Source organism: Globicephala melas, chromosome 13, assembly GCF_963455315.2.
Source record: "Globicephala melas chromosome 13, mGloMel1.2, whole genome shotgun sequence".
In the NCBI taxonomy this organism is placed as follows: domain Eukaryota; kingdom Metazoa; phylum Chordata; class Mammalia; order Artiodactyla; family Delphinidae; genus Globicephala; species Globicephala melas.
The window spans coordinates 60,028,471-60,055,524 of NC_083326.1; the positions used below are offsets into that span (position 1 = coordinate 60,028,471).

The window sequence follows — 27,054 nt, forward strand, 5'->3', positions numbered from 1 at the left end:
ACAAAACTCGTTTTAAAGAACTGGCAATTAAAGAGATACAAGACTGGAAAAATCTCTTGCGGGCAGCCCTGGAAAAGAACACCGGAACAGAAATGTGCTCCATTTACAGGAGACTTTATACGTCAAAAGCAGCTTTTTCTTCATGTGGCCTTAATTTTAAAAAGTTTACTTTCTTATTTAGTTTAAAACTTTACCTGCTGAGAAGCTGTTTAGAACAAAGGCTTTATCCCCGCCCCCAAACACAAGAACCTGTTCTTGAGATAATATGCTGTACCCATGTTCAATGTATCAAATGGGAGAAGGCAGGATGTTTGGATAAGCCCTACCCATCCAGAGCCGTCCCCGTCACCAGCAGCTCTGAGAGTCCACAGAATAAAGGTGGAAAGCCGCTCACACAGAGGGTGGAACACTCGTTGGTCTTGGCCATGTGTCCCACGCCCAGTTCCACCCCTGAGGGCTGAGTAGGGATCAGCTTCTCCAGAGGTCGGAGGAGGGACTTAAACTATGTTCCCAAGGGGACTCTTGACTTCCAACTTGCCAAGTCAACTGAGACACCGAGGGATAACCATTCACAACTCAGTATAAATTAGTCCCAGCAGATGCCTTCGAATAACTGAGAGATGAAGGTCGCTGAAGAAAAGGGACTTGGGTGTATAGAAGACAGACCCAAGGGCGGGTGGTGAAGTCGGCAAAGCCTGGGGAAACAGCCACAAAGAGCCACAAACAACCAAGGGTCAATGTTTCCCATTTCTTGTTTCTCAAACGGGTGGTGGTGGTGAGCACATATGTGCACAAACGGGCACGCACACACCCATCAACCTTCTCCCACCCACACTGCGCTGCCCGCTGGGCCCAGACCTTGGCAGCCCTAACACGACTGCAGTTCTGCTAAGGTTGAAAAATACCAGGGAGGAAGCATTTATAACACTGTTTCTGGGGTAAAATGAAACCCTATATTCTCAAGAATTAATCTGCACGTAAACTTTAGACAACAGCACCTTTGAGTTAGGAACCTCAGCAGGTCAAACGGGAAGCTAATTCTAGCACTTCAGACAAAAAAGAAGAGAGGCTGCTCAGGTGGAGGGAGGAGCCTGGACCCACGGGGGAGTGCTCTGGTGTCACTGGCAAGCTCTCTGCACGCGAGGGAGCGTGGACAGGGGCCCCGCACCTGCATGTCGGAGGCCAGCGTCTCGTAGGTCTCGCGCAGGCAGTGCCAGTTCTGCCGGCCCAGCGTCAGTGCCACGCCCGGCAGGCTGTACGCGCAGTGCTTGGCGATCTCCGTGTCCACTGTCTGCGCCCGGGAGGGGTCGGTCATGGAGAGATACTGATCCAGCAGGGCCTGGGGCACAACGTCCTAACCAAGAGAGAGTGAAGACTTTGTAAATTAGGCACACTTGCACCTCATATAGTCGTGAAAAACCAATCTCCAAGTTTCAGGATTCCAGTAACTGAAAAGAGATAAGAAAACACGCTAAGGGAGATACATGTGTAAATGAATAAAAGCAGCTTCAAGGAGGAAAACAACAAACAAGATCTTAAAACAGAAAACAGCTTAGAGGATGATGAGAGCTGCTTACTAAATTTAAGAGATACATTAAGAATAAGATCAGCGCCTTTCAGTGCTGGCAGAGATTACAGAGTCTGGGGTAACCTACCGAATGAGGCTAACCTAGTGGATGAGGCTAACCTAGCAGATGAGGCTCAGCAGGCCCTCTTCTGCACTGTCACCAACAAGGACCTTAAAACGACAACAACAACTGCCTTTAGATGGAAATTTAGCAATTATCTACAGAAACTTACAGTGTACATACCTCTAACCACTGTATAAATGCGAGGACAAGAAGAACATATCTACAATCCTGCTTATGTATGCGAAATATAGCTTTGGAAGGAGCTACAAAATAAAGATAAAACTGGCCGCTTTAGGGGAAAAGCAAAGTGGGTGCTGGAGGAGAAAAGCTAAGAAGGAAGCTGAATTCTGAACTTTGTAAACATATTGTCTATTTTTAAAAAATAAAATGGAAATTCATTAAAGGAATGAGACAATCTGTATGCACTGGCTTGAAAAAGCATGTTTTAAAACACTATGAATACCAACTCCATTTTTAATAAATAGAACAAACAAAAACAAAGGACTCGCCCCCTTTGACCCAGGCAATCTACTTATACTAATGCAGAGACAGTCCCAGGAGCAAAGCACAGGCATGATCACGATGAACATGGCTTTACTTGTAATATCACAGCACACCTACACGTGGACGCCCGTCCCAGCCCTGCTCACGCGGGGCCGCGTGGGTGCTGTGCTGGGGGGGCGACGGTGGGGGGGGGAGTCTGTGCTCCTGTGCAAAGAGCTCCAAGACACGACTCTTTAAAAAAGAAAAGAAAAAAGAAAGACAGGCGTCACCACATTCCAACGACCCCACATGTAAAGCCTCCGATTCGAGTCACCCTGCCAGCCGACAGCACTTTACAGCAGCTCTGGGCCGTACCCCCACGTTCTCCTCTCTGAAGTCAAGCTCTACCTTACAATCCTTGGCAACTCAGGCATGAAGACCCAGGCGTGATGGCCTGGCTCTATGTGTCTTTGAAAGAGAAAGGTGCACGCCGACGCGCGGGCGCGTCCGCCTAGGCGCGCTGAGGAAATACAAGAGGACCCATGGTCGCGGTCACCCTGGAGGGGAAGGGGTCACAGGTGTGAGAAGAGGAAGATTTCTGCTTATATTTTACTCGACCACTTGAATTTTCTTATCAGAAGTATGATATATCAGCCCTCATTTTCAAAACATTATCAGAAGGGCCAAATTTGGTGAGAAATGGGTTTAAAAGTGGACTTAACAACACCCACACAAAGTAAAGAGTTTTGGGTCACCTACCTGCACTTTAGCTCTCCTTTCCTCATCGGGGCTAAAACCACCACTGGTGCCCGAGTCTGAATCATCATGAATATAGCGAAGGGCGGACTCCATATTCTGCTGGGAGAGAACGGTCACTTAAAGAACTGTCCTGTCTGTGAGTTCCCTTCATTTAAACCATCTTACTAAGTTACTCACCTTTCAAGGCCACCAAAAGATAAGAATACGTACAAATTCTTCATACTTTTAAACATTTATAAACAGACCTAAGACCTCATAAGAATTCCCCTGCCTTAAATCAAACTTTCAGAATAGGTTGCTAAAGGTATGAAAATAAATTCCAGAACAAATGTAATTAAAAAGTAAATTTAGAAGTAAATTTGAAAAGGTCCCAATATCTAAAATTAGCTATCAATAAAACAGTATTTAGAGGTTGCTTTAGGCAACTGTTGTATGGTATGTCATACACAGTTTTTCTTCTACTATTTCTATTCCTGGCTATTTCTAATTTCACAAATATACTGGGCTGGCCCAAAAATTCATTTGGAATTGTCATGCGATGTTACAGGAAAACCCAAACCAACTTTCTGGCCGACCCAATACTTTTTTAACAGCCCCTGCCAACCCCAAAATGAAAACAGAACACCTTCTAAAACTCAGATGAAGCACTAAAATCTCCGATGATGCTCAGTGGTCAGGGCTGCATTCTGGAGCCCTGGTTTTACGCAAGATTTCTAGCTATACTGGGTGTCATCTAACAGAAAACAAGTCAGGAATCCACCGGGGCCCTGGGACCCCCGTGCCCCCATGCGTATGAGGCCCCCCTCCCTGAGCTCAGCGTCCAGGCCGCTCTGACCCGAGACCACCTGCCTCTGGCCACAAGCATGTGTTCCTTCTCCCGCCAACACACACAAGGGATGAGAACTACTGACACCGCGTGGTGCTGGCTTGGTGGGGGGTCGGGGGGTTCGGGAAGGACGGTGCAGGACATAGGCAGGCGGGCTGGTCACAGTACCCACCCGCACACTCCAGGGTCCAGATAATCCCGCAACACGGCCTCAAGTCCCGATCTTCCGCTCAGAATACTGTGCTGCTCGCTGCAGTGAAATGGTCCCATCAGAAACAAAGCACCCCTCCAAAAAGAAAAGGGAAGAGTTAATTACTCTTGATAAAGGGCTTTGTCTCCAGTCAGATTATTTCACTGCAGTGAGCCACACCCACACTGAAGCTGCGGAGTGGTCATGTAGACAGTCCCGGGCTGACTATTAACTCCAAGCTCTGGACATGACACTCATGTCACAGAGACAGGACGTGGTGACGATGACTTTTACTTTATGCAGAAGGGAGACGGAGAAAACCAGCGACAGACAGGACGTGGTAACTGGGCCGTGACGAGCACCACGGCCGCCCCGCGAACGGCACCGGGGCCACCCAGCTCACTGTGCACGCCCTGCGGAGCCCTCACCTCGACGGTCTCGCTCGTCAAAGGCCCGGCGGTGCCGTGGTCAAGTCTGCAGCCAAGGAACTCATCCTGCGGGGCCCTCCGGGCAGCCTCGCTGGCCTCGTCGCAGGTGTCCAGGCTGGAGGCGCGCAGGGCGGCGGCCAGCACGTCCACCTGCGCTGTGGGTGGAAGGACAGGCCTGTGAGCATGGGGCCGCGGGTGCCCGGGCTCTCCCTGCGCAAGGTTATGGGATCAATGAGACGCAGTGCTTTTGGGACACTGCCATCGAAAAGCTGGAAAAAACCTCTACTGTGGTCAATCATTAGTTCTCCGAGGGAAGAAGTAGAAAGCTAATATGCTTTCATGAGATTAAAAACGTTTACCCACTACTGTACATTATTCTGCGTTAGTATGAAAAGAGAGATGCTATCTAGTCAATTTCAGGGTCAGTGAACTATGTTTTGGGAACGCATGAGCGGGACTGGCGAGGCTTACTTACTAAGCTATCTTAGCAGGAGAGCAGTCACACAGACCCTGCCAACATAAAACAAGGGGAATTACAAAGATTTCTGTGGCTGTTACATTTAAACATCTCATATCTCATTCCGGTTTATTTTACTTTTCTCTAATTCTTTTTGAAAGTGAAATGAGTGACTTGTCCCAAACCCAGGGATCCCAAACAAGCCCTGCCTCGCTCGCAGGAAACCAAAACGGCAGATAACCAAGCAGCAGCCCTGAAGTGTGGCAAATGGCATCGCCTACGTTTTGAGTGACATCTTCTTTATGAAAGTCATTCAAAGTGAAGTTAAAGCATTCTTCCTTCCCCCCAACATAAATGAGGAATTTAGCAAAAAGAAATTGTGTAGCATTACTTCAAGTAACAATCCGCCTGGATGCTCAAAATATAGGAATTTATAAAGTTTACCTGCAAGTTTATTTAGTACAAAGATAAGAAAGTGTGCTCCCACTCTACTTAAAGATTATTAAAAAGCAATCAGTATTTTATTAAGATAACCTATTACTATGCTATAGCATTTATAAAATTTTAAAGTATACGAGGTACCCAGCAAGAGAGACACAAGAAACATACAGGATGATGACCTAACTGAACAGATTAAACTGAAGGTGTCTAATCATGAAAAGTTACTCAAGGAAAGCATCCTCATTCTTTTGGGGATTTCAGCTGCAATTTGTACTAATCTAATCCTTTACTCACTTCAGCTCCCCTTTTAGAATCCTCCAAATTTCCACAATGAAATCACAACAGAACTAAAGGAGGCTGACGGCCTGGAACATGCTTTTTGCCCCCGTAGACGCAGGCGGGGGGTGTGAGGGTGGGCTCCCTCATGCATCGCGACCTGTTCCTGGGAAGCCTTTCACAGAACACGCCTCACACAGGCCACCAACCTGAGTAAACGACAGCCTCCTCCTTGTCTATGTTATTCTGTACCTTTAGGTTTGTACGTTCACAAAAGTTTCAGTGAGTCACACTGAGGTTACCTCCTTCAAAAGACTGGTACAGAGGTCACGAGGACGACCTCATGCCCGCTCACGGAGAGCCCGTGGCCCCGGAGAACCCAGGCTTGCCTGAGACTCAGCGGATGGCTCACCACGACCAGCGGAAGGAAACTGAAGCACAGGCCTTCACCACGTCTGCGTTTTCCTCACGATGCGGGCGGAAACCCCAGGGTCAGAGCCCACGCGGTCCCTGGTGACTTGCGCTCAGAATCGGAGACAGCCTGGAACCTGGAATTTCCTGCCCCCCCTTAAGCGCTGGTCTGGCTGAGCTCACCTTTTCCATCTCCGACTCTCGCACACCGTCCTGGAGGTTAGTCACAAGTTCCTAACAATTTCTTGCTTACAATCAATGGAACAATACGATTTTTCGGACCACAACTGCCCAGTGGACCCAGTTATTCCACTGGCCCTAACGAAACTGGAGAGAGCTCTGTACTTGCTGGCCTGGCCAGCTTCCCCTCTGCAGTCTGTGAACTGGCCACAGCCAATCAAACCGGCACCGGTCACTATTCAGCCGTGGCTCAATCCTGAATCAGCCTGGTGATGCCACATGCCAGGGAGTTTGGAAAAGGGGCTCTCTTTCACCTTCTTCCCATTTTACTACCTCCCTTTCTGTCCTTCCACATAGGATCTACTTCTGTTCCACAGCTGAGAAAGGGCCTTCTTTTTCTGACAGGAACATCTCATTCTAGTTCCTGGAAACACTTAAGTTTTTTGATTAGAGACCCACAAAGAAAAAAAAAATTAATCTATCAATGCTTCAAAGAAGGTAAGAGTTAAATCGGTAAGACTGTGAAGCAAAGGCTGCCTTAGAGGAAAAAAAAACCCAACGCTTGCTCTTGTTTCCCATGACATTCCCACCAAACAGCATGGAAAAGAACAAGGGACCCAGTGGCTCGTGAAAGCAGAAACTCGACTCTGAGGGTCCACCTCACCCTGACGTTCCCCTGCCCCCAGTCAAGAATACACACACGCAACGTAACTAGTTGGGTCCCTGGCCAGAACTTAGCTTCCAATTTGGGGTTAATTCTGCCTTTCAAACAGGTAGACATTCTCTGACAGACTGCTCACAACCACAGATTAGAAAAGAAAAAGCACCCACAGTTAAGGTACACCCTTCAAAAACCCAAAACACCTTCTAATAGTATGAGAAGTCAGAAATAGTTACTACAATTAACACGGGTTCAACATGCCCTCAGATGCTCAGGAATTCTGCAGCCGAAGCCCTCCCGCCCCCAACCCTGCCCACCGATGTTTTGCTGCAGAACATCTGACACAGGCAGTTTACACACTAAGTGTCTCACCCTCTGTGCTCTCTGAGGCTGGGATTTCTGTCTGGTCTGCTGCTGGTATATATTCACTGCCTGGAAGAGTAGCTGGCACAGAATAGGTGCTCGATAAGTGATGCTGGATGAATCCGTCTATCAATGAATATGTTACAGAAGTTTCAACATTATGGACAGAAAGAACAACAGGACAAATTTAAACTGTAACAGGTGTAAGAGCTGAATTAGAAAGAGAACTGATTAAATCATAATATAGTATTACTACTAAAATCTCAATTGCAGCCCATAAAGTTTAAGTCAAACAGTGTTAGTCACCTTCTGAAACACCAAGTCATATCCTGAAACTCATATGTGTCCACGTAGGGCTTTTAAAAAAGCAAACTATGCATATTACTTTCAGCTTATTTGTTAAAAAAAAGAATTTAAAGTAGCTTATTCAGTATTTCCATTAACATTTAGCAGGTGTCTACTATGTGTCAGAGAACCGACTAGCAGGGCTGTACAGGGAGAGCTCCCAGAACGGGGCAAAGGCCAGTTAGAGATCTTTCTTCCATAAAGCTAAGGAGCGTACAAAAAAACAAGACGTGAGAGTTACTGAAGTCTGATCAACTGAACAAAACTTAAGTTGACAAATAATAAAATTTATTTCAACAAAAAGCAGAAACCTGTAAAGACAACATTTATCAAGAGCTGACCACCCCAAGATGTGCACATCTGAGGTGTAATTCTGTCTCCGTCCTCCTCATCTGGGGTGGAAGGGAGATGGCAAAGGCAAGATTCTGATGAAGATTCTAATTTGTCAAACAAAACCAAGCCTCAGTATTTGCTGCATCACCAGGTTGTCATAAAATGCAGAATTCTGGGCTCAAGGTGGTAAAAATCAAGGGCAGGAGCCACAATGAGGAACTAGCGAGAGCAGTGAAGCTGTGAGGTTTTCAGAGAAAATAATCCACCGCGAGGGATATAAAGTAGGACATTCTACGGAAAACACTCATAAGGAGGAGGAATGAACTACTGGTCCACGAATGGCAAGGATAAATTGCAGACACAGACTCAAAAGAGGCTCACGGCGCCCGATACTATTCACAGCATTCTGGAAAAGGTGACTGTCTTGCCAGTTAAATTAAAATAACTTTCAACCATCAAGGATATGAATTTGCCTTTAATCAAACAAATCATTTAGTTTTTCTCCAAGCATAAAATTACCATAGGAAATCTTTAAAAATCATGATACGTTAAAGCCAAATAAAGATAACTGCTAATATCACCTCCACTGATGAAATTTTCCAAGTTTAAACACAGCAAGGTTTTGCGTGTTTTAGAAGGACACTGAAGGTTTCGCTTTGTCTGCTTTAAAAATAGGTATTTTGCTAACATTGAGCAAACTGACAGTTTGGAAATTTTAGCTTCTAGAATGAACAAGGACAAAAAAAAAATCCACAAAGTGATAAAGGATCTGAAGACTTGCAGTTTGGGGATTTTTCAAAATTGTTTTTTGTTTTACGGTAACATTTCAGGTTTCACTGGTTACTGTGCTCAGTAGGAGCTCTGATGTCGCTGGCATCAGGTTCCTACCCCCAGACCGTAAACCACCCCCTGGCCCCGGCAGGCAGAGTGGGGTGGCCTGGGACTTCGTTCCCACACTCCTATTCCACTGAGTGAGAGTAACTTGTTATTTTCACACACAACAACCTTCAAGGCTGCCGTTCACAATGGCAGAATCTAGGTGACACAAGTGTAACCCAATGGAACAAGGTCCAACTGAGAAACAAAGACACCAGCAGGACCCTCGCAAACGCCCACAGCTCTTAAAACACCACGTTCCATAGGAAGATACGTATCTTTGTCCACTGCTAACAGACTACAGTCTTTCCGTAAAACACAGCACTGCATCTGCCGTTTATAAAAAGGTTTATGAGATCCAGAGCAGAAGAGTTAAGGCAGGACTCAAGGGTTAAAATTGTAAAAACAGTGAGTGAGTGTGAACAAGTCAGAGAGTGATTTGTGAACCAGCACATCTGTACATGCTACACTTAGGAACACAGTGACGGCCTCATCTGAAATTTATTTCCTAAACTTCAGACTAATCACATTTATCCAGACAAGAATACATGATGACAATGGTCAAAATAGGTTTTTAAAAGGCAATTTTTCTGGGGGAAAAAGTCAGAAAATAACATTTTTTACCAGAATAAAGAACCAACGCCCATACCTTTGACGTCGGGGTCGTCAATGTGCGGCTCCAGGTTCTCCATCATCTCCTCCAGCTCCTTTCTGGTGGCCGTGGTGATGTTTGCAAAAGCCGGGGCGGTGGCTTCCGGCGTTCCCTCCAGCCCCTCGGGGCCGAGTTCGTTCCCAGAGCCCTGCTCCAGCTCCACATCTAGATCTATTTCGGGAAGAGGAGTCCTCCAGAAGTGGAAGGAGTTGTACAACTCCTGATCCAGGGGAGCTGAGTCCTGCGCACTGGCGCCCACCTCCAACTGAGAGGCAGACCTGCAGGTGCCAGGTTTTTTATCATCCTCATTACTAGCTGCCTCCTGATGAGGCTCTGAGGACAAAGGACAAGGTAATGAGCTGTCCCCTGGAGGCTTCCTAGGGCTTTCAGCACCGATGTCCGGGTCCAGCGCACCTTCCAGTTTGACACTGGAATTAAAAACAGTGGGGTCTGTAGGAACATCCTCTAGCCTGATCTGTGCATCCTCTGGGACTTCTTCATCTCTGGTCCTTTTATTGTGTTATTTGGGAAAAAGAAAGTGAAAGTATAAAAATAATTACTGAAAAAAAACAATGAAAGATACTACATAAAGCATTTAGACAAGTATTAAAAATTACAAATTATCCATACAAATTCAGTAGTTTATTTATATTACTGATAATGCTTCTTTTTCCATCAGTTGTTCTGTGCTCAGAGATGTAAACATCTGTTAAGACTAGATATTAAAGTATTATGTAATAGTTGGAGAAGATAACATTTAAGAACCCTGGGATTCTATAATACCATGCTAATTTCAATAATAAAAAAAACTAAAAAGAAATAGTAAGAAGATAAATTCTCACAATGCATTTTAAGCTAAATACATAGTAAAAATTATCTGATTTTTAGGATTATGGTATTGCCACTGTGCTCCAATGACCTATCAAAAAGCTGAGAATTAAAACCTCCTTGCTTACACAGAAAAAAAAAACCTCTACACAGCATTAGAAAAGATCCTTATTTACTATCTTGCAAAATACATTAAAGTCCACTTAAGTGTAAATAGCTATTTTTATTCCTTCCACACTTTCAGCTCTACTCCCAAAAGTTTTCCCCCTGCAGCCATGACTTAATTGACAGAGAGGTAGGTGGTACAAGCCCCGGGACCACAGCCCATGGGTCACCGCCATCCACCACCTACACAGAGGCTCTAACGGCCCCTCAGAGTTTATCTGACTCAATTACCCTTAACAAACACATGCTGAGCACCTACTAGGAGCCAGGGAGCGACACTGGTGGTGAGGGTTCCTATGTAAATGAGAGGCAGCTGCTGCTCCTGAGATTAGCATCAGAGGCAAATGCTTCCTGCAGAGTGGTAAGGAGGGAGCAAGGACACTGAGCTTGGAGGCAGATGCGCCAGCTGCAAGGAAAGGCTTTCCAGGGAATGACAGGAGCCGTGGGTGGAGCAACCAACACGTGCTTAGGAGGCTAAGGGAAAACCCGCAGCATATGCAAAGGCAGGGGTGACAGGAGAGGTGCCACACCTTCAGGAAACGGCGATGAGTTTACGACGGCTCAGAGAGGGAACCGATGGAAAAGTGCAAAGTCGGCGGAGCCACTGCGCCCCACACTAAACACCTCCGGAACGTACCCTAGGGTACAGGAGACAAGGCAGGGGTGAAGAGAGTTACATTTTGAGATGCGTCCTTTCAGAAAGGCCACCCGGAAGCAGGACAGGAAGCGCGCTGGAGATGCGCCAGGCGGCAGGGAGTGCAGCAGAGCAGGTGAGGAGAGGCAGGGATGCCCTCCTGAACAGGGCAGCGTGTCGGGGCTACAGAAGATGGCAACACACTCAAATGACGCCAACGCCAACACGACTGCTCACTTCCCGCTCGCGGGGCATGAGAAGCAAAGGGAGGAACCTGTGAAGGTTTCCAGATTTCTGGCCCGAGCGACTGAACAGGTGCTGGTGGCACCGACTGCAAGTGAAAAACACCAGGGCAGCTTGAGGAGGGGGTTTCAGTCTGGATGGGCTGAGTCGGGATCTACATGGCATTCCAGGTGGTGACGTCCCTGGGAAACTGGTCAAGAGCCCAGACAGACTGGAGGGCACCTCAGAAGGACTGGCCTGCATATGTGTCATGACAGTCGTGCAGAGTGACAAAGAGCACGGCATTCCTCCTGTACAAGAGGATGCTTCAGACGAGCATTCTTCAGGCTCAGAGAAAAAGGTCAGAAGAGGTGAAGAACTGAAAACACAGGAGACTGATGGAATCACTGATAAAGCAATGTCTTTCTGAGAAGGAAGACTAGGGGCTCGAGAACACAGGTGGACAGATTAAATGGGTGAAGAGACAGCTCTTTCTAAGAAACATGAAAGGGAACTGAGGATGGATATGCAGGTAAATTTGTCAGGTGAGGGTGGGGTGCTCCCCTGAAACATGGGCCCTTAAATATACACAATGAAAGACATTAAACAGGAGGCTCACCCGGCCTCTGCCCTGGAGGTGACGTTACCACTGACATGATATCCCAGTTACAGAGCCACCATACGTGCTCTCAGGAGATCACCAACTTCCCTGATTGCACTTTATCTCATAGTAAAGTTCACACTGTTTTCAGAAACGAATTTTTTTAAAAACACGTGATTATTTAAAAAATATATTTTTTAGATACAGATAAAAATATTTAATACCTCATCTGAAAACATACCACACAGTGATAGCATTTAAAATTGTGGTGTTTCTCCACCATGCTTATAATCATAAAATACATAACATGCACACATAAACTGCGAGAACTCGAGTCTCACCCAGCACTGGCGCTGCAGATTCCACATTTGCTCCTTATTCATAAAATGAGGGACTGGCCTCGATGTCTGTAGCATCCTTTCCCTCCAAAACAGTCCCGAAGCAAGTGCTCTTATGCAAAACAAGTGTCTTCTATATGTGTATGAATTACATGATATTTTCCAATCATGCCTTTATTAAAGATATATTTTCTTTTGTTTTAAAAAAACGAGTGGGATAATGGGTAAAATTTGAATACAATCTCTAGATGACAGTATTGTATCTATGTTAATTTCTTAATTTTGGTAATTAGAGTCTGGTTATGTATTAGTATCTGTGTTTTGAGGAGTGAAATATTGAAGGAAGGTAAAAAGAATATCATGTCTAAAACTTATCTCAAAGAATTCAGAAAAAAATAATAATAAAGCAAGTATGGTAAAATGTTAACATTTGGAGAATCTGGAAGAAGTGTTTATGGGATTCTTTGGCTATTTTTACAGTTTTTCTGATATCATGCAAACTGTAATTTTAAAATTATAGTAGGGACTTCCCTGGTGGCACAGTGGTTAAGAATCTGCCTGCCAGTGCAGGGGACACGGGTTCGAGCCCTGGTCTGGGAAGATGCCACATGCCACGGACCATCTAAGCCCGTGCGCTACAACTGCTGAGCCTGCGCTCTCGAGCCCGCGAGCCACAACTACTGAGCCCGCGTGCCTAGAGCCTGCGCTCCGCATCAAGAGAAGCCACTGCAATGAGAAGCCCACACACCACAACGAAGAGTAGCCCCTGCTCGTTGCAACTAGAGAAAGCTCACGCGCAGCAATGAAGACCCAACGCAGCCAAAAATAAATAAATAAATATTTTAAAATTAGAAAAAATAAGAATTACAGTAACACGACATTGTTTGGCGGTAGTGGGGAGCAAATGGCTGAAACTTAAGACTTCACTTGTTATCTGATGAATTTAAGAAACTTCCACTTAAAATTCACAAAAAGAACCCAATTAAAAGGCCATTTAGTATGGAAAACTATTCCAAGGGCCTGAAGTTCCTGGATCACAATCTCATCTTAGCATTAAAATTAAATTTTAATATTCTCAGCAGGAAAAACAAAGAGAATCACCGGCCAAGTCATTCTATTTGCCTTATGAAAAATTATTAGTTTGTCCCAAGTTCAAACTCCTCGTACGGTTTTAAAGAGACAAAAACATTTTCCCTCATATGAAATTCTGGGAAGTATTAAATTCTGTACAAATAAACCGTCTGCTTCAAAATAAACCGTCAAAAATATAAATTCTCTAAATACATTTTTTCCTGGAGCTGGGTAACAGTCAGTGCACAATCAAGTGAATTCTGACATTCCTAACGGTCGGTCTGGCAAACGCTATCATACAAGCAAACGCTATCCTGAGGAGAACGGAGACTGAGGGCTCGCATGAGGAGCGGAGTAGCCCAGTTCCTCGCAGGTGTAGGGAACAAGTGCGGCAGAGCGTCAGCCAGAAACGCATCTCCAAGAGAACCTACACCTCCTCGGTGCCTACGTAAGCTGAGAGTCAGTATCTTCAGAGACCTGGTGGCTCAAGACTGTGGCCTAGGAAAGTGCCCTGGGAACATCTGGTCCCAGACACTGCATCCTGAGATGAGAGCAGACACAGCCTCCAGGTGCTGTGACTTCATAATGGAGTCTCAACATCAGTGAAATACTTCCAGATTTGTACCAGTAACAATTTTACTTACACATAGTTAGCTTTAAGCTAAACTGACAAAAACTAGCAAGAGCAGTGCAGTTACTTAAGGCTTTTGAGATAGAATCTATTATTTTCTAACAATAACTCATTCAATGGACATTTATCGTGTGCCGAGCATGTGCCAGGCCTGGTGAAGGTGTCAGAACACACACAGATAACAACCAGGCTGCTACGCGGGGGGACCTGCGGCCCACTGGATGAATGTGTGCAAAATACACAACCAAGATCAGTGCTCGTGCACCAGTGCTATGAACAGCCAGGATGCAAAAGCTCTGAATTTCCTCCAAGATTCTTGGAGGTAGTTTGTCCAGACATTCTCTCTGTTAAATGAGGTGTGGATGAAACAGGATGGCGTCCCAGACAGAAAGAGGGAGAACCCAAAGAAGGCAATGTATTCGGAGAGCCGTGTAATAGCTGGTTTAACTAAACAGAAAAGAGGTTGCTCACTTCACATAACTTAAAAGTGCACATCTGAATGCTTAACTCTGTTTCTGGAAGCACAGCTTTTATTAACACCTTCAAAGAAGTATGAACAGCCTGATCCAGGGTGAGTGAGAGATAAACCTGGTATTTTATAAAGTCAGAGGTTTATAATCAATAAGTGCTTCAAAGAGTATTAAGTGATATTAAATGTTTCCAGGATCAGATGCAACACTACAAAAGAAATAAACAGTAGCAGAACTATATTGCCAAAAACTTGCTTATTTTGTGAGATATTCGTTTGAGAAATCTGAATTCTAGGAAACTGAGAGGACCTCGAGAACGGGAACCAAGCCCTGGTTCATCTGTCTACAGTCACTGGTTCATAGTAGGTGCTCAATTAATTTTTGCATAATTAACCAATCAGTCAACCTTAGATAATGAAACTAGATTTAAGACAGCTCAAAACAAAAGCCAGTGCAGTATTTAAGAGAGGGCAAATTAGCTAATGGCTCTGAGATTAATAATACCTAGGACTACACAACAGCTTTTACAATATTTAACAGAACTCCTTTCTCAGCCAGGAACTGTCTCCTCCCTCCCTTACATCATTAACACGATTCAATAAAGTCTAATAATATACTGAGAATCCAATGCTACAAATAGTATTGACTTGACACTAAGACAGACCTCATAACAATGGAAGAGGAGTTAAAGTTTGTAGCTAGAAGATAACTAACTGCCTTTAAATAGCTCTTCCAATAATGTCCTATACCGGCAGTTAGCAAAACTACCGGCCATGGTAGCCACACCAACTGTCTTTGTCAATAAAGTTTTACTGGAACACAGCTGAGCCCATGCATCATGGACTGTCTACGGCTGCTCCCACACTGCAGGAGTTCTGACGGAGATCGAATATATTTACTGCGTGGTCTTTTACAGGAAGTTTGCTGACCCCGTCCTAATAATTCTCTGTAAATTTATATTTTCACTTCCTAGACTCTCTCCAGATACAAAAATAAATAAAAGCTATGCAACAGTCTTCGTACAATTAGTACCATTAGGGAAAAGGTCGCTGACTTTAAAACTGAAGAGCAGATAGCACCTCTCCCCTCCCCACTTCATCACTCTGTCACATTCCCTGCAGCAGCTGTTTTCAAAAGAACGGACATGGGCTTCCCTGGTGGCGCAGTGGTTGAGAGTCCGCCTGCCGATGCAGGAGACACAGGTTCGTGCCCCAGTCCAGGAAGATCCCACATGCCGCGGAGCGGCTGGGCCCGAGGGCCGTGGCCACTGGGCCTGCACGTCCGGAGCCTGTGCTCTGCAACGGGAGACGCCACAACAGTGAGAGGCCTGCGTACCGCAAAAAAAAAAAAAAAAAAAAAAAAGAACTGACAGACTTTTCTTGCTAGGAAGACAGGTTTAGAGTGATTTTTCTTCCTTTACAAAATACAGTACCTCAGGTTTGTTTGGCTATTCAGCAGGACGGTAGGAGAATGGGCAAAAAGGTAAAACAAGGCAGCAAAGAAAGGAAGAACTGCCAAATCAAAACACCAAGAAAACAAATATCACAGTATCAAGACCTACAGAAGAAAATGTCCATTAGCATCGTGACAAGGGAGGACAAGGCACTCTGGTAACTCAGGCATTACAGGCAGGGCTGTTTCAGAAACAGGCACTAACTGAGCTCAAGTGCACACCTGTCAAAGTCTGTGCATTATTTCCCATGCACTAACTTAGGTCTGAACCGTTTTTCCCCTAAGGATATACTAAAATAATTTTTTTTTTTTTGCAGTACGTGGGCCTCTCACTGTTGTGGCCTCTCCCGTTGCGGAGCACAGGCTCCGGACACGCAGGCTCAGTGGCCATGGCTCACGGGCCCAGCCGCTCCACGGCATGTGGGATCTTCCCGGACTGGGGCACGAATCCGTGTTGGCGGACTCTCAACCACTGCGCCACCAGGGAAGCCCTACTAAAATAAATTTTAAAAACTAAAACTCAAGTAAAATTTTTTAATGCAAAAAAAATTAAAAATAAAAATCAGAGATGTCCTCTTTAAGCTTTATTTGAACATCTGGTTGCCTTATTAAATGCTCTTAAAAGTTGATATTCTAGTTAGTAAGTGCACTAATTTGGTGCTAATCATTAAAATACTTTCCCCCTCAATTGAGAGATTACAATCATTATTCTGTAGACAGAGAATCCAAGATCCACAAAATTAACGAAAAAGAAAAATAACAGTAAGAAACTGACTATGTAGTAACACATATTCCTAAATTAGGTTTTACTCCTTATAAAACCAAACCCTTTAAATTGTATAACCATTATTTTGTATATTCTAAATGTTAACAGATGGTTTACTAGGTAAATTACTTATTAAATAAACTTACGCAAACATTATTATCAAATCTATCACTACAGCTTTCTATATGCCCAGCACCAAGCTAACTATGTTACGTGTGCCTTCATCTTCTCATTTAAATATGTAATTAACCAAAGAGATGTTTAACAAATGTATTTAAAATAAAACTCTATTAAAATATTTACCAATTTTTGTAATCAAGAGAAATAGTAAACTCTCCAAAAAGAACATTATAAAAATAGTGAAAATGAAAAAAATGCTCACAAGCAGTAAAACTGGAAAGCAAAGTTTTAAAAAATCATACCTAGTTTTGTCTTCTACTGATGTATCTTCTGAACTTTTGTTTTCTTCTTTAAAATACTGGCCTGAGCTAGATGGATTAGCAAAGGTAGATATGAAAGGTCCCAGAGACTGAAAAGCTGCTTGCCGAACCTAAGAAGAATAAAAGGACAGGAATAAAACATAAATCCTTCTCCAGCTAGGATTTACAGTTCCCCATCAATTATTTTCTCCTTTTTACTTTTAAATTTTTTATCTTGGCTTGAATATTTAAACCATGAGAATGTGAATATGAGACCCTATAAAACATTTGCATGGAACAGAAATTTCATCCAGTTAAAAAAAAAAAAAGTTAATATAGTAGTCTACTGTCTACTCCTAAAAGTATTAGCAATAACATACCTTAAATGATAGCAATAACATACCTTAAATGATAACATACCTTAAATAACATACCTTAAATTAGCAATAACATACCTTAGATGATAAATTATTTCTTAAGTTATGAAATCAAAATCACATCTTCTGTAAAATGCATTCTTTTACAAAAATGATAATTAAACAAAACCTTACCCAACGTGAAGGATCACTGATCAAATTAATAAATAGTGCTGATAATTTAGTCCGTCGAATTTCTTGACATGTTGCACAAGAAACCGCCATGAAGCACTCAGCACAGGCCTTGCGGACTCCCCACACGTTATCGGAACAAAGCTGGAAAAACCTGGGCAGCTGTGCGAGGAGGATGGTGTTTCGTTAGGCAGACACACAGCAGGCTTCAGGAGTTACTTTTATTTCATTTTCTGCTTTCACAGCATTTAAAACATTAGATCTTCTTAATGAAATTTAGAAGACCCATTTAATATTAATACTTAGCAGTTTTAAATAAATCACACCCAATTCATTCCACTACTGACTACGGAAAATCAAAAACGCTCCGAACACGTACAGCTTAAACGTTATCCAAGAGCTTGTACTTAAAGTCAACTATTCCGCATGACAGATGGTTTCAGAAACTCTTCAAGTACATTAACTTGTACATTAAGCATTTTTTATCCCAGGAACTAACCGTTTAAAAATCACCTGCTGTAAATTTAATTTGTCATTAAAATACTTGAGGGTTGCAATAAAATTAAAGATTCATTTGAATAAATAAGAATTGATTTTATAGAAATGGGAGTTAAAAAGGGATCAATGGTTCTTAACACATCTGCATTTTTAACAAACCGTCCCTAACAAATACAATTCAAGTGCCCAGATTACAGAAATTTAAACTCTTAAAGTCATATTATCTTTCTGGTTTACATCCATGGAATTGTATTAGGTTGGCAAAAAGTTCATTCAGGTTTTTCTGTAATAGTACAGAAAACCCGAACGAACTTTTTGGCCAAGCCAATATTAATACACTTTGGGGGTAACTGTATGTATTTCAAACTTCACGTGCTACTTTGCAATGCCACTGCTTTCTCCTTAGTTGTTGTTGTTTTTTTTTTTTTGGCCGCACTGCTCAGCATGCAGAACTTCCCTGACCAAGGATCAAACCCGCGCCCCCGGCGCTGGAAGCGTGGAGTCTTACACTGGACCACCGGGCGAGTCCAGTCTCCATAGTTAATTTCTGCAGTACTTACCAACATTTCCTCAGTAGCTTGCTGGCCAACTACGCTGCAAATATCTCCAAAATTGGCAGCACAGACCTGACAACAAAAGCATCACTGACATTTCAAAATATTACAGCGTTCTTTAAAAATAATCTTTTAAGTTTCACAGATCAATATGGTAACCACTAGAACCATGTATTCTTAAACAACAACAACAAAAATACCTTTCGAACATGAAACATTCTGCAATCACAGCACATCTCACAAAACCTAGGGAGGATAAGACGCTCTGTGATGTCCTTCCCAACCATGGGAGCCATTTTGCACATTATCTAAAATGAATAAGAACAAAACCACACTGAATATATCTTCAAACTAAGACTCTTCCAGTTCGCTAATTTATTAAAAGTATATAATTTAAGGGAGTATAAAATATGACATAATTATACTACATACGTCACAAAAAATTCATCTTATTTATCCAAGTTGAAGACAGAAAAACAGATGTTAACTACTACCATTAAAATCAACTGATAATTATTAAAGGTACAATAAACCCTGAGAAAATCCTAAAAATTGCATTTTTACCTAAAGTTTCAATCTTATCAATCATTTTGCCTAATAAATTTAAGATTAAAAAAAACAACCTACACATTTTCCCGATAAGAGAATAAATGGTGAGTTTTCAGAAGATTATCCACAAGAAGGATCTGGATTTAGTGTATCTGCATTGCTAAGAAAGGACTATACAGAAGCAGTCCTCATCTTGCAAAGTACCGTTTTCTCTGAAACTCACGCATGTGGGGACCACGTCCTTACTCTGCAAAGCCTGGGTTCCAAGGGAGACAAGGACACAGATCTGATATGTGTCACACATGATTCAGATAACACAGTTTTGGGCAAAGTGAGGATGAACCTTTTGAAAACCAGCCCAACGCATTTAAATATCTGCCCCCACGCAGTTAGAATATAAAGAAATCTGACTGTCGTCATTTATCTATTACATCTACTCCTGGCCCATGCAAATATGACAAGGAGCAAAGGCATCTGGTTGGAAAGAAAAGAAAACTCTATTCATAAATGCATGACTGTCTACAGACCAAATCCCAAGGAATCTACAAAGAAGCCATTGGAACAAATAAGTGAGTTTAGGAAGTTTGCAGGACATATGACAGAATAAAAAAAACAAATGTACTTCTATAAATTAGCAACGAACAACTGAAAATGTTTAAAAACAGTATCATTCACAACAGTGTTAAAAAAACATGAAATCTAACAAAACACACACATGCTCTGTCTACTGAAAACAACCAAACATTGATGAAATGAAGAAAAGACCTACATAAACGGAGATCTGCCCATGCATTGTTAGGCTGGCACCATCCCTATCAGAGCCCTGGCCTCCTCAGAGTGGCAGGTGACACTGACATCCCCCAATCCCCAAAGCAGTGTTGTTTCTTGACTCCAGACTGTTTCTAGGCATCTCCAAGCCTGAGTTAACGATCCAAAGATACACAGTATCACTGATCTAGCATAATTAAATTGCTTAGAATGAATTATTCCCAAAACAAACAACTGGGAAGGGAGGGAATGCCAAACATAACAAAGTTAACACGACCAATTGTGAGAGAATCACAGGTTTCACACTAGCGCTGGATATAGCCTTTTATTATAATTATAATGTTTTACTATTCTTAAAACCCGTCAAAAATTATAAAAAAGCAAGTTAAACTCTGCTCAATATAAACCAACATTTATGCCAAAACTGATTTCCTTTTTAGAGAAGCTTGTGAAATTTAAAAAAAAAAATCAAGTTTTGGAACTTGACAGAGGTAGTGCTTTGTACAACATTATGAATGTACTAAATGTTACTTAATTGTAAACTTTAAAATGGTTAATTTTATATTATGTGAACTTCACTTCAATAAAAATGGTATTACTGAAAAATATCTAAATTTATTAACTGATACCTGAGTATCTAAAAATAAAATAATGGAATTTCCAACGGAAAGGAACTAGAGAGAAAATCTAATTCATCCTACGAACGATCCAGAAGCACTATAAAATTATTTTTAGTGTAACTTTTTTCATATCAACAAAAATGCAACTATATTAGGTTTAAATAGCAAACTCTCACTATCCAAATAGATCTGAATAAATTTTCAGATGGATTTATCACTTTTCTATTTTATTATAAGAATTCTTACTTTCTGAACTGAGGAACCATAGATGTGAATTATAACAGATATTACTATATGTAATTCATACCCTATTTATGATGGCTCTCAAATAATCAAAATATTTGCTAACCATGTCCAAAACACCAGAGAACTCACCATAATACTTGACTTTATTATGTGCATAATGACTTAATCTGTGTATTTTTCTACTAATCATAATTTATATCATATATTCCTTCCTGCAAAGACCACACTGTCAAGTACAGTAGCCAAGCAGCATCCCTCTTTTTCCTACTATGCTTACATGGTGCCTAGAAAAGTGCTCGACAGCAATTCAAGGAGCTCAAATGTTTCTATATTCAATACAGGGTTTTTAAAATTCCACTGGTTATTTTTGCCATCTTATTTTTCCATTTTGATAATGAATTTACAGTTAACTTATTATTTTCTTGCTGTGTATCTTGCTTTCTCAGAGCCCAGTGATAGAGCCATCGAATTCCCAAGTGCTTCTGCACAGCATGGGGCCCCAAGAAAAGACACCTTTTCCCTTGGAAGCCTATGTCCCTTTCTAGACCAGCATTACATTTCAAATGTAATGATTTGTGGCTACTCTGAGACCCAGTATGTGTCAACCCTACAACATGTAATGCAGCGTCATATTTAACAAGCGCCTCCTATCGGTCAAGCCAGTGACTAATTCTTGCTGAGCTCTGCTTACAGCCACAGCTTCTGTCTTCACGTCGTCATTGCTGTCGGGGGCGGTCAGCTCCACGAGGACGGGGCACACTTTGGTCTCCACATCAAACCGCTCAATTAACTCCTGCTCCAGCAGGGCCAGCAAGGCCGCCTGACTCGTTTTCCTGACCTAGGAAAAAACAGACACGTAAACCAAGTACACAGACAGTGTAACAAAACTTAACACCTGAATTTCACAAATCTGAGGATTCCTCACCCAACTAGAGGGGGTTCACAACTGGCAAAACCTTGCCAATAAAAATCTGTGGTTATTCTGCAAAGACAGAACTTGGTAGGTTGTGCTGTAACAGATGAAGTGGAACAGAAAAGCCATTCTTGGAAAAGAGGTCTCCAAGCGCCAACCTTTCTGAGGGCCGCCTGGGAGGGCAGCGGGTGAGCAGCAGCCACTAGGTGCTGTCTGTTGCTGTGACCTCCCAGACTCTCCACAGCCTCATTTTGAAAAACAGAACAACAAAGTCAAAGAGGAAGGAACATCCCAATGTGACCACCCAGGAGGCCGCCGGGAGTGCCCCAGACTACCCCCATTTCTGTAAGAACGTGGGCAGGGCCCTCCTACCTGGTTATTCTGATCTGCGAGATATCTAACCACAATGGGTAGCAAGTACTTGGAAAAAGCGTACGGGATCGCAGGCCGGTTTTCTTGACAAAACAAGGCGATGTGAGGCACCTGCTCCATCAGCTCTGCTCTCACAGTTGGTTCTGTGGAAATAACAGAAAGGTGAGCTGAAGCATCCTCCCCAGAACCAGATCCTTGCCGGGAGGGGGAGTCCTCAGGAAATCTCTGGACTCTTCACCTCGCATCACATCATGAGTGCTTAGAAAATGCTCTGCAGCCTGCGATCCTTTTCACAGTCATGGCGAGGTCGACCCCATCCCAGATTCTGTCCTCAGAGCCTGCAATACTTCCTGTGAGGACCGGATCTGTTCACCTGAACTCACATCGACTATAACATGGCATCATCTTCAAACTCTGCTAGTTCAGAACCTCCAGGACAAGCCGTAACGACTGGGTCCTAATCTAAATGCAGCCAGCCAGTGGAAGGTTTACAGTTAGACTTAACTAAGATGATAAAGGGTCAGTGAATGCTAAAGGAAACCAACAGATTTAAAAAAAAAAAAATGTGAAAAGACCCAAGTACATACGGCAAATTTAAACGTGACAGATATGGCATTTCAAAAAGATCAACTGTTCCATAGGTAATGGTAGGAAAGTCAGCAGGTTATGTGAGAAAAAAAGGGTAAGATTCCTATACTGCTCTCTCTACATAAATTCAAGGTGAATCAAAGTTCCAAATGTTGGGCTTCCCTGGTGGCACAGTGGTTGAGAGTCTGCCTGCCGATGCAGGGGACACGAGTTCGTGCCTCGGTCCGGGAACATCCCATGTGCCACGGAGCGGCTGGGCCCGTGAGCCATGGCTGCTGAGCCTGCGTGTCTGGAGCCTGTGCTCTGCAACGGGAGAGGCCACAACAGTGAGAGGCCTGCGTACCGCAAAAAAAAAAAAAAAAAAAAAGTTCCAAATGTTGTTTTCTTTTTTAAGATCAAGAGCACTAAAAGACAGGCCTTCCCTGGTGGCGCAGTGGTTAAGAATCCGCCTGCCAATGCAGGGGACACGGGTTCGAGCCCTGGTCCGGAAAGATCCCACATGTCATGGAGCAACTAAGCCCGTATGCCACAACTACTGAGCCTGCTTGCCACAACTACTGAAGCCCACGTGCCTAGAGACCGTGCTCCACAACAAGGGAAGCCACCACAATGAGAAGTCCGAGCACCGCAACAAAGAGTAGCCCTTGCTCATCACAACTAGAGAAAGTCCGTGCGCAACAACAAAGACCTAACTCAGCCAAAAATTAAAAACAAATTTTTTTAAATGGCAAAGGATATGAATACTTAGTTCATTAAAAAAAAAATGCTCATCTTTAAAAAAAAAAAGCACTAAAAGACCACATTTAAAAAAATGTTTAGGGAATTCCCTGACAGTCTAGTGGTTAGGGCTCCGTGCTTCCACTGCAGGGGGGCACGGGTTCGATCCCTGGTTGGGGAACTAAGATCCTGCAAGCTGTGGGGTGTGGCCAAAAAAAAAGTTGAATCTTGAGGTGGGAAGCCCTTTCAAGGCAAACAAAACCCCAAAATTAATTAAGACCAGCTACTTTCACTTTATAAAGACTTCCTTATAGACAACAGATGTAGCTAACAGGAGTTCTGTATTTTGAACCATGTACAAAACATATACTCAAACAAAAAACATATACTCAAACAAAAGTAAACTTAAAAATGAAAAAAAAGGGGCTTCCCTGGTGGCACAGTGGTTGGGAGTCCGCCTGCCGATGCAGGGGACGCGGGTTCGTGTCCCGGTCCTGGAGTATCCCACATGCTGCGGAGCGGCTGGGCCTGTGAGCCATGGCTGCTGGGCCTGTGCGTCCGGAGCGTGTGCTCCATAGCGGGAGAGGCCATGGCGGTGAGAGGCCCGCATACCGCAAAAAAAAAAAAAAAAAGTGAAAATAAAGGAGTTCGGGGTGGAGGAGAGGTAATATTAAAAATATTAAAGACTGCAACTTTCCCATATCTGATGGAGAGACAAGAATCCTCAAATTCATGGAAGCTCCCTTCACAGTGGCTCTGACACCCCTCCGGCCCTTCCATTCCTCCCAAACTACTCCTAACAGTCAGAGGAATCTCCCAACCAGCCTTCCGTCACCCATCTTTTCCTCAAGTCAACCCACACTGCTGTGTTTCTGTTCTAAATCACAAACAAAGCAAACTCTCCAACTTGGCACAGTATAAATTTTTACAATCTGGCCCTCAACCACCTTATTTAAGTCTCATTCTTCTAAACCGTAGGCCCAGTAAACTCACTGTTGGCCAAACGGGCCGCTGTCCTGAGCTCCCCAAACCTCTACACCTGTCCTTTCCCCTCCCGAGCCCCCTCCTCCCCTCCCTCCCCATCAAACCCAACTCAAATGCCACCAACTGTCCAAAGCGGGTCCCAACCCTCCCTGGTATAATTTACTGTTAGTATGTCGGCTGCATTCGTTAAACTGTTAATTTGATGACGGATTCTTAGTCATCTCAGTAAGGCTCCAGCATTTAATCTAGAACCTGGCATACAGTATGCACTGTTTTCACATTTACTGAATGAATTCAGAGTGTAAATGTCAAGAGAGATATTTATCAGGAACTCAACAACTTGAGATATATTTTAAAACACATGTAGAATATAACATATGTAAAGAACAGCACTGTAGTTGGTAAACAGGTGGAAGAAAACAAACACAAATTCCATCTTAAAGAATATCTACACCTCTATGAAAGGAATGAACACAATGGAATGCAATAGTGCCAAAATTTTAAGTTAAATTGTTTATCTCTGCTAAATCTAAAAATAAATTGTAAGTAAAAATCATAATTGATGAGACCCTCCTAAAACCATTCTGGAACAAGCATATACATGAGCAATTATGTACACAGAACATCATAATGAGATAGAAAATTAGGAAGCTTACTAATGTTTTTTTCTATAAGAAAATAAAAAATATTTAAGGCTTACATAAATAGTAAACATATTCCCATAAAGTGAGTTGCTTACCAAAAGATGAGCTCATCTGAAAATTAAAGGATGAGAATTGTTGCCATGCCAAAAGTTTGATAAATTGAAAAATAATACATTTTAATAAAGAGGTTGTGGATTTAAGAAAAAAATTTTTATTTGATTTTTGAATCATTTCTAAAATCAAATATAAAAATATGCTCAAAACAATATTAGGTAAAAATGGTAAATTTTATGTATGTTTTACCACCATAAAAAATATTTTTTAAAAACGTAATAAACCGTATTCTAAGCCTCAAAACAAGTTTACCTCTTTCTTAAGCAGACTCTCCTCCTCTTTTCACTTTAGAGACAAACAGCCTTAGTTTTACAAGGGGTGATAAATATTTTTTATAAGTAAAAATGCATTTTATATTTGCCAGAAAATTTACAGCCCACTCCATCCTTTTAATTTATTCAAAAAATTTTTTCAAAACAATTTATTAATTCTAAAATAGTATTAATGTACATGATGCAAAACAATGTTCTGAGTTTTTTCTTACAAGAAATTTTCAAAGTTAAACTAAATGGGCCTACTATAAAATGTTTGGATCTTAGTAACAGGTTTTTTTGTTTGTTTGTTTGTTTGTTTTTGCGGTACGCGGGCCTCTCACTGTTGTGGCCTCTCCCGTTGCGGAGCACAGGCTCCGGACGCGCAGGCTCAGCGGCCATGGCTCACGGGCCCAGCCGCTCCGCGGCATGTGGGATCTTCCCGGACCGGGGCACGAACCCGTGTCCCCTGCATCGGCAGGCAGACTCTCAGCTACTGTGCCACCAGGGAAGCCCAGTAACAGGTTTTTATTTTCTTGTTACTGATGGGTCTGATAATTTATTTAGGAAATATTTCAAAGAAATCTCGCATTACACTAAGTTTTTCATTAGTTTTTAGAAACATAATTTAGTAAAAGAAACCTTTCTCTGCATAAATATATACCTGAATCATCAGCTAATCTGCTTATTCTTTCCAAAACAGCAATACAATCTCTCTCATCATCGCAGACTTCCCTCAGTGTGTCCAGCAGACTCCGGGCCACCATTTGTCTACACAGAAAAAGAAAATTATATGATGTTCAGTGGCATTAATAGTATTTAGAACTTCAAAAGGCAGAATCCATATAGTTTAAAAGAAAATTTTTCTTAATACATTTTATAACATATATTAAGTCCCTAATTTCCTAAGTGACAAATGCCAGTATGGATTTTATTTTAACAAGATGAGACTGATTATTTACCAAAATATGTTCCACCTTTACCTGATCTGACAAATTTCTAAGGTCACTGAAAATCTGTTTCAAGTAGCTACCTTCAATTATCATAAATATGGGAAAGTACAATCATTCTTCATTATATAAAATGTTATCTTTACATATTTTACTCAGTGAGTTTTATACATCTATACTCAAACAATTTTATTAGCAAAGACTTTGAGATTTCCCCGAGAAGCCTGATACAGGTGGTCTGGGGGCCCTAGGTGGAGAAACAGTGCATGAGGGAGAGTGTGAGCTCTGGTCACTGCCATGTCCCTCGCCCCTTGGCTGCCAGTCACCTGGCCCACAGCAGGCACACACCACCACCTGCTGGAGGAGGAACTGACGCCTCAGCAGTCACTTTAATGAACATTAAAATTATGCCTAATAGCAAAGAAGCAGTTTGTTTGTTTGTTTTGTTTTTGCCAAAAAGTCAAGAAGGAGTGCTGCCTGCTCACAGGACGGAGGAGTAAACAACTGTAAAGGCGGCCACGGCTGTGACCAGCAGTGAAGCTGGGTGACTCAGACCACGCAGTAATGACATCTACTTTCAACTGGATACTTCTGTTTACTGAAATTCATGCAATAAAAGCCACACTTGTGCTTCCACCTTAATGGAAAGCATACGCACATACCTGTTAAATACGTTCTCACTCGCAGCATACTTGTCCAGTCTCCCCAGCGGCGTCAACATGTCATCTTGTGAGACAAAGTCCAGGGCTGAAGGTACAACAATCACATCAGACTCTGAGCTGCAGTCATCCACACCAACTATCAGAGACATCAGAAACACTCCTTGTAA

At 42.7% G+C, this 27,054-nt stretch overlaps 1 protein-coding gene across 6 annotated transcripts in view; it reads right to left on the reverse strand.

Annotated features, from left to right (window-relative positions):
- Positions 1 to 27,054, reverse strand: part of PPP4R1 (protein phosphatase 4 regulatory subunit 1) — a 62,930-nt gene that overhangs the window by 15,991 nt on the left and 19,885 nt on the right. For 3 of the 6 annotated variants that reach the window (XM_060310581.1, XM_060310584.1, XM_060310583.1), the window contains 12 exons: positions 26,888 to 26,972; positions 25,940 to 26,046; positions 21,978 to 22,120; positions 21,384 to 21,530; positions 18,710 to 18,817; positions 18,516 to 18,581; positions 17,461 to 17,619; positions 16,913 to 17,040; positions 9,310 to 9,821; positions 4,318 to 4,472; positions 2,874 to 2,972; positions 1,169 to 1,354 (listed from right to left, as the gene is read on the reverse strand). In XM_060310581.1, the coding sequence (XP_060166564.1) occupies positions 1,169 to 1,354; positions 2,874 to 2,972; positions 4,318 to 4,472; positions 9,310 to 9,821; positions 16,913 to 17,040; positions 17,461 to 17,619; positions 18,516 to 18,581; positions 18,710 to 18,817; positions 21,384 to 21,530; positions 21,978 to 22,120; positions 25,940 to 26,046; positions 26,888 to 26,972 (1,895 nt within the window). Of the gene's footprint in view, positions 1 to 1,168; positions 1,355 to 2,873; positions 2,973 to 4,317; positions 4,473 to 9,309; positions 9,822 to 16,912; positions 17,041 to 17,460; positions 17,620 to 18,515; positions 18,582 to 18,709; positions 18,818 to 21,383; positions 21,531 to 21,977; positions 22,121 to 25,939; positions 26,047 to 26,887; positions 27,024 to 27,054 lie in introns of all 6 variants that reach the window. The other 3 variants (XM_060310582.1, XM_030836612.2, XM_030836613.2) reach the window with 2 other exon arrangements.